At 37.1% G+C, this 8,604-nt stretch overlaps 1 protein-coding gene across 1 annotated transcript; it reads right to left on the bottom strand.

Annotated features, from left to right (window-relative positions):
• Positions 1–6,365: 6,365 nt before the first annotated feature.
• LOC105762317 (protein VAPYRIN) lies at positions 6,366–8,378 on the bottom strand. The gene has a single exon (XM_052625717.1). It carries the CDS (start codon positions 8,132–8,134, stop codon positions 6,518–6,520), a length of 1,617 nt encoding a protein of 538 aa, XP_052481677.1. The 5' UTR covers positions 8,135–8,378; the 3' UTR covers positions 6,366–6,517.
• Positions 8,379–8,604: the final 226 nt, after the last annotated feature.

Below are 8,604 nucleotides of genomic sequence, written 5' to 3' on the forward strand. Positions count from 1 at the left end.
CTATGAACTTATATTGGCAGGGTATGAAATAAATAAAGATCGTTTTCACGAGATGTTGGCAATTTTACGATCCCAAAACGAAGAAGGGGTGGACTACCTTTGTAACATACGTTTCGAACAGTGGGCACAAGTATACGACGGAGGCCTACGGTATGGCCATATGACGTCGAACCTGGCAGAATGCATAAATTCTGTTCTTAAAGGAACGCGCCATCTACCGATAACATCGGTTGCCAGCGAGACATATTTCCGTTTGGCGCTATTTCCAAAGCGAGCAATAACTTATGCGAGCGATGATGGGGTGGCCATGTATGGTGCGATAAGGTAGTTCAAGAAATTAACAAGGCGGCGAGGCAAACATCATACACACAGTGTGTCACGATCGAGACAATTTATGGTTTCGCGTGACGGAGTTTGACAGACCGCACCAAGGTGTTGTTGGCGGGCAATATCGTGTACACTTGCGAAATAGGACTTGTGACTGTGAGAAGTTTGATGCACTTCGTTATCCATGCACTCATGTTATTGCAGCTTGTCAGAAACTCCGTCTGGATCTGCTGAGTTATGTGGACGAAGTGTACAAATTAGAAAACATGTACAACGTATGGAGACACGTTTTCCCACCGGTCCCAGATGAACGTAAGTAGCCGCCCGTATCTCTTGCACCTTTTAAGCTGTTACTGGATAGAGAATTGTGTCGCAAACCAAAGGGTCGACCTTGCTCCACTAGAATACGGAACAATATGGATATCCGAGAAACAGCCAGTCAACAGAAGTTGTGCGGATGGTGTAAGAACCTAGGCCATACAAGTCGCTCATGCCCTAATCGCAATAGTTGAATGTAATTTTAGAAAAAAAAATCAAATTAGTTTAATTTCTTAATTGTTAGTACCAGTCAACATTTTACCAAATCTAACATTATGTAAAACTATGTAAAATTATTAAGCCCAAAACTTTTGTTAATGATTAGTAAAATTATCAAACTATGTAAAATTATTAAGCCCAAAACTTTTGTTAATGGTTAGGGTTTTAATTAAATTAGGTTAGGGTTTAGGGTTTTAATTAAATTAGGTTAGGGTTAGGGTTTCTAATTAAATTAGGTTAAGGTTTAGGATTTTAATTAAATTAGGTTAGGTTAGGGTTTTTAATTAAATTAGGTTAGGGTTTACGGTTTTTAATTAAATTAGGTTAGGGTTTAAGGTTTTAATTAAATTAGGTTAGGGTTAGGGTTTAGGGTTTTAATTAAATTAAGTTAAGGTTAGGGTTTTTAATTAAATTAGGTTGGGGTTTAGGGTTTTAATTAAATTAGGTTGGGGTTTAGGGTTTTAATTAAATTAAGTTAGGGTTAGGATTTTTAATTAAATTAGGTTGGGGTTTAGGGTTTTTAATTAAATTAGGTTGGGGTTAGAGTTTGGGGTTTTAAGTTAGGTTGGGGTTTAGGGTTTTAATTAAATTAAGTTAGGGTAGGGTTTTTAATTAAATTAGGTTGGGGTTTAGGGTTTTAATTAAATTAAGTTAGAGTTTAGAGTTTTTAATTAAATTAGGTTGGGGTTTAGGGTTTAGGGTTTTAATTAAATTAGGTTAGGGTTGGGGTTTAAGGTTTTAATTAAATTAAGTTAGGGTTAGGGTTTTTAATTAAATTAGGTTAGGGTTTAGGGTTTTAATTAAATTAAGTTAGGGTTTAGGGTTTTTAATTAAATTAGGTTAGGGTTTAGGGTTTTAATTAAATTGGGTTAGAGTTTAGGGTTTTAATTAAATTAGGTTAGGGTTAGGGTTTTAATTAAATTAGGTTGGGGTTTAGGGTTTTAATTAAATTAGGTTAAGGTTTAGGGTTTTAATTAAATTAGGTTAGGTTAGGGTTAATTAAATTAGGTTAGGGTTTATGGTTTTTAATTAAATTAGGTTAGTGTTTAGGGTTTTTAATTAAATTAGGATTTTTATTACATCAAATAGAACTTCTATTTTATTATATCAAATAATATCAAAATAACTCGGCAAAATTTTTATGCGTATTACATAAAATAAACTTCTATTTCATTACATAAAATAATAAATTTTAATACGGTAATCAATGTCTATGCCCGGGGGATTCGGTTCCACATGGCAGCCGTCGACGGTTACGCGCTGGATTCCTCCTTCCTCTAGCTTCAGGCGGCGGTTGTTCTTCCTCCGGTGCTGATTGTTGTTCTTCCAGTTTGGCATCTGGTTGTCGGACTTGGGACGATGATCCACCTTCAAAGAATAGTGTATGTGGAGGTGTTTGCATCATGAACGGCGACGATGTTTGAAAGCCATGCGTTGCTGGCGATTGGTAAAAGGGAGAGCTCCACGACGGCCCCCTTGCGACCCTTCCTGCGCCACTGGCCTAGTTATCGGTGGTCCGCTCGGCATAACAGGAAATGGAGCTGATCCGGGCATTTGGCTCCAACTTGCCATAGGATTCGGAAAATGATACATGTACGGGTTAGGGTACATATAAGGGCTAGGAAACACACCTGGCATCATAGGGAAAGGCGATTGCCTGGGTATCATTTGTTGAATTGCTGCGTCAGGTGACTGCGTCGGTGCTCTCATTGGGGACGGTGATTGCATGGCCGCTGATGATGAGCTGGGTGAATGTCTGGGTCTCGTTGAGTGGCTGCCTTCGTAGTCTTGTCGCCTTGGATTTAGAGGCCCGCGCCTTTCCCTTCCGCCACGTATTTACCGTTGCCTCTCCTCTGGCGTAAGTAAATACGGCTTGCCATGGATCCTAAACCATGGCATGTTTTCTGGAACGCACGCTAACTCCGGAACGATGATTTCTTCCCGAGTAGGTAGATATTCATGCCGATTTTCCCACATTTCCGTGTACTCTGACCAGTATCTAGGCCAATTCGTACCTAATAGCCGAAGGTCAATTTTGTGGTGATCGTCAAACACCTCAAGGTCCTCAGGAATCGGTTGTCTACATCCAAACTGTCGTAGGACTTTGTCTGTCTGGTGGGGCTCCAAGGTTGCATAGTTGATCAACACCACTTTCGCGTGCCAAGCGTTCGGATTTTGTAAAAACTCTTCCGGGATTACTGCCCGGATTACCGGATCCTCGTATGGTATCCATTGAAACTACATGAACATGATAGAAATATTAGTTATATACATAATACAAAATACAAAATGCTAAATATCAATCCACTAGCGAATGTATGGAAATATCTATTTACAATAATACTTACTTCTGCTTCCGACCGTTGCTCCAATAGAAGCCGTATATCTTCAAGTTCAGACGGTAATCCACGATAACTTGCCGGATGGTTCCACCTAATTAAACCCATTTTTAGCATACTTTTATTCTTACAAAATCTACATAACAATTCCAAAATGTAATATAAAATTTACCTCGTTACGACTGAGAATGTATATGGGTGGTTCACTCGAGGACGTAGAAATGGAAAGCGAAACCGTGCCCGTGATTGCAGTAGTGACAGGCAACCTCCGATGTTTGCTCTCCTCGGTCGCGTCACCCCGTACATCTCCCGATATAATGTTGCCAAGACGGTAGACCCCCAACTAAATTCACCGGCTCCTCTAAAATCAACGAGTTTTAGCAACCACCTTAGATGTACACGGCTCCGTGACGTGTCGGGCATCAGATAACCTCCAATTATTTGAAGAATGTATGATCGAGCATATCGGATTCTTTCAATTTCGGTTGAATTTGCATTCGGATCGGGGAAGGTGGCATGTAACCAGCCCATCTCCACCTTACCTCCATCTATTTTATCCGGAACAGCGCCCAAAAGCTCATAGCACACCGCCTCCCAATTGCTAGAATGGGCAAACCCGGTGACTGGGTGCCCGTCCACCAGCAATCCCAATTGCAGATGGACATCTTCTAGAGTGATGATGCACTCTCCACATGGAAGATGAAATGTGTGCGTCTCGGGTCTCCACCTCTCGATCAACGCACTGATCAGTTTCAGCTCCAACTTGCATCCCCGGCCTACCGTCACCACGTGCCAAAAACCCGCTTCCTGCAGGTAGTTCTCTACTAACGGTGATGGAGGAGCATGCATATTCTGGATATTACATTCCAATACCCGATCTTCAGACTTTTATAACAAATAATAAATTAATAATTATCTAAAAATACATAAATAAAAATATCTTAAATAATATTTAAAATTTAAATTTAATACTTACCATTTTCATTTACTCCACCAATATGTGATTGCTATCAAGACGAATCAATGATCCGGCCATTGATGAAAATATAAAAAATTTTAAAATCATTTTAAAAAAATATAAAAAAATTTAAAATTATTTTAAAAAATGAAATTGAGGGGAAATTGAAATTTAATATGGATTTGAGAGATTTTTGGAAGGAACTTGAGAGGATTTTGGAAGGAAATTGAGAGTTTGAGAGAATTTTGGAAGGAAATTGAGAGGATTTTGGAAGGAAATTGAGATAGGATTTGTTTGTGGAAAAAAAAAGGGGTGGGGGGTTTTATAGTTTTTTTTTTACCGTTGGGGGGGGCAACGGTCAAATTTTTGACCGTTTTAGTCTCTGTTTCTTTCATGAGGACATCGCGTCCACGTCGTCGCGACTGACTGCCGACGTGGACGAGATGTCTGACGCTGCACTCGACATCGGGTGACGTGGGACGCGATTTCCCGGAAAATTGACCATTCCGTAAATAATAAAAAATCGCCCATTTCGTACATTTTGAAAAAAGGGCTTTTTTGGTAAATTAGCCCAATTTTCTTTTGTTCTTTTTAATCATGTTCTTTTATTATACCTTTTCGTGTATGTACTAAAAATATTATTTGTATTCGATATCAATAAAATTATAAAAAAATATAAGAATGATAAATTAAAAATTTTAAAAATATTTATTTAAAATTTACAAAAAAACTATTTTCACAACAAAATTACTTTAATCGCATATTTTCATTAAAAAGTCAGTAGGTGTACCAAATTTCAGCAAAACTAAAATTTGTATGAAAGCTTTATAAATTTAAAAACACAATTATGATTTTTAGATGTGATGCTTAATTTGAAATAAATCTCATAATTAATATAAAAATATTGTGTGTATATAATTTTAAGTTGAAAATAGATTTATGATTATTTTTAACAATTTTTATAATATAGTAATTCTCTTTATATAGATTTAAGTTTGAGGATTTACATTTTGATACAATACTTATAATTAAATATGATTACATTTTACCTTTAAATAAAATGATAAAAAATTTGAGCACGTGAGAAATTATATTCTCTTGCACGGGCAACAATATCGATTGAGTTAAAAGATTTACATTTTAAATCATTTATTTATCAAATTATATCATTCAACTTATATCGTTAATAAATTAAGCAATTTATGTTAATTTCATTAATTATTCTAATGAAAAGTTGACTCAAAATATATACGTGACTAGCATATGCATATTAAGACAACATTATCGTTGTTTGGTCCACAATTTTGTGGTTTTATATTATGCACAGTTTCATGATTTAATTTTTTTATATTTTTCATGATTTTTATTTTATTCACTTTATTTTCTTTAAAAGTAGATGTGATTTTTTTTATATTTTTTTTTATCCACTCTATTTCGTTGTTTTATTATGCCCATAGTTTCATGGTTTTATTTTGTCCATTTTTGTCAATATAAAGATGCTGCCAAATGATTTGATCTAGATCTATTAAGAACCATTCTTGAAAAACTTTATCATGATAGATCATAGTGATAGTGATATATTCGAGATGATAAGATGAATGATAGGCCATCTGAGACTTAACCTTTTGTGCTTCATTGATACGGTGAGTCTCTTGAGACTTTTGACAATTTTTTTTTGATTGATTGGTGTCCATCGTCAGTTTGATTTGATTATGGCAAGACTAAATGTGAATTTCAGCGATTTGATTAAGTTAATTTTTTAATTTATTTTTGAATTATTCCAATGTTGCACTTACTATCAATTTGTCCATCTCGTTTTTTTAGATTACTTTGCAGACATAGCATTTATGCATCAATTTGTAGTGATTTATTTATCGTTTGTATTATGTGTCATGTCATTATATTATTTTTGCTCATGATTTTTATTAATAATAGTATTTTCTTAAAAATAAAAAAATATATATATATATATATATATATTATAGACATAAGAAGTATACATTCTCAAATAAACTTATCATAATTTTGATGGACATCCACCTAATAATAAAATATTTATAACACTTTAACCATTAAATTAAATTTAAAATATTCAAATTATAAAATTAAACTAAATATTGGAATTTAAAATCTGATTTTGTTATTCTGATAGATAAAGTGATTTTATACAAACATAAAAATTCACAAATTTTATTACACTTTATGATTTTTCGTTTGTAAACTTACAATGAGCATATGTTAAATTGACGAGTAACTTTTTCCATAAATATATATACATATATATTATTTATACTCGAAAATCAAAAGAATCAATTTAGGTTCTCAAAGATTTGTGACGAAGCAAGAAAAAAAATTCCTATACCACTGCCAATGCTAATGATCTATCGAAGCTACCGCGCAAGCCTCTCATCCTTGAGTTTCTCCTCTTCAACGGTGCTGTCTTTGTTTCAATTTCTTTTCCCGATTTTCCATTTCCGAATGGTACCGAAACTGGCAAAGTAGATCGAGGCATACCATCTTTTGTTGCAGCGCCATGGATTAGTGTCCTGCTAATGCCAGCATACTGTAATGAATCTGCAATTTGCAGGGCGGTAACACCTTTTTTAGTCCTTGCTTCCACATCTGCTCCTTTCTTTACCAACAATTCTACCACATCAGTATGGCCTGACTCAACAGCACAATGCAAAGCAGTGTATCCCTCTTCGTCTTTTAAGTCGATGTCAATTCCCTTATCGATCAGTGTCTTTACGGTATCGATTCTTCCTTTGAACGAGGCTCTATGTAAGGCTGTCCATCCATGTTGATCTCTTCCGTTGATTGCCGCACCGTTTTCGATCAGCCTTTGGATGGATCTCACTTCACCTTTTCGAGCAGCGAAACACAAGCTGTCACCAAGCTTGAGCACGTCAAAAAGTCGTACGTGACCGTATTCGGCCGCAACATCATAGGTAGTTTTGCCTGTTTTGTTCCGAATATCTTTGTTTGCTCCCTTTTGAAGTAACAACTTCACGATTTGCTCGTCTCCTAATCCGGCCGCGATATGTAACGGTGTGTCACCCTCTTTCGTATTGCGAACATTTGGTTTCGAGCCATTGGCTAATAGTAGACGGATGCAATCTTTTCTTCTTTCCTCAACTGCTAGATGTAAGGCTGTGTTGCCATCCTTTGTAAGGGCATCAACATTAGCCCCTTTAAGAAAAAGAAGTCGGAGTACCTCGACATGGCCACCCACCGCCGCTCGGTGAATCGGACCCCAACTAGACGACTCGGACCGTTCTGTGCTAGCCTTATGTGCCAACAAAAGCTCAACAATCAATTCTTCACCACACCCTGCAGCGGCCTCAAGCGGGGTCGAACCTAACCGGCTACGAAGCTCAATATCAGGCTCGAATTCAAGCAGTAATTGAACAATATCAGGTCTGCTCTGAGCTATCGCAATATGGAGCAAGGTTTCTCCATGTTGATCAACTGAATTGGCTGGATTCCACGCCGGGTCACTCCGGTCCAGTACTTCTCTTACATCGTCCATGGAACCATCCATAACAAGTTGAGCCAAAACAGGTGAACCAACAAACATGATCTTGATACCACTATCAACAAACACTTGTTTCTTCTTCGTCGTAAACCAATCATTCGGGACGGCATCTAAACTCGACATTGAACCCTTGATCGCAGCTCCCGGAACCACCACGCTATGCAAGAGGAAAGAATCATCACTGCAAGGGAACGAATCCGGAAGAAACGAACCGGGAGGGAGATGATACACAATCTCCACAGTTACCGTCCCGAGTGGCGCTACAATTCCCGTTAGCGGCTTCACCGTGTACCGGTCCTTATTCCTCGGTTGGAACCGAAACGCGACCGGCATCGTGTACATAACGTTGCGAAGCGTGAGCTGGCCGGAACATATCTGGCCTGGTTCAACCCGGATAACAACAAGGTTAGATGGCTCTAAAGAAATAAGCCTATCCATATCTTCTCTTGCAAGCTGAGGTAGATTAAACTGTTCTTTCCTCGTTCAATTTTGATACATGGAAATCAAATTAAATCAGTTTTTCTTGGTGGGTTTTTAGAGAAAATCAAGACCCAAAGATCATAAACCAAATGAAAGTAAGAGAAAAATGGAGGAAAAAAAAAGTGAAGTGAAGAAGAAAGGTGTGTCCTAGTATTTAAAAGGAGAGTGAAAAGACCGGACCGGGTTTAAACGAGAGATTGCCAGATGGCGGTGTTAAAAACAATGGGAAGACTTGTTCTATTCGGCATCCTTGCTGTAATAATTCCTATAAGTTAAAGCTCCTGCATGTCATTTTCAGTTCAGCTATAAATTGCGCATTCAGTTTATCATAACTCTCTTGGGGTCATATATTTGATGCTATCTGCAAAGTGACAAAAGGTGGAGTCATAGAGTGAGCATCTGCCGAGAGTACCTATTAATTGCATTTA

Source organism: Gossypium raimondii, chromosome 12 (genome assembly GCF_025698545.1).
Source record: "Gossypium raimondii isolate GPD5lz chromosome 12, ASM2569854v1, whole genome shotgun sequence".
Lineage (NCBI taxonomy): Eukaryota > Viridiplantae > Streptophyta > Magnoliopsida > Malvales > Malvaceae > Gossypium > Gossypium raimondii.

What these genes read in the sequence shown, in the direction of transcription:
- LOC105762317 (XM_052625717.1), bottom strand. Translation starts at nt 8,134, where the DNA reads ATGGATAGGCTTATTTCTTTAGAGCCATCTAACCTTGTTGTTATCCGG.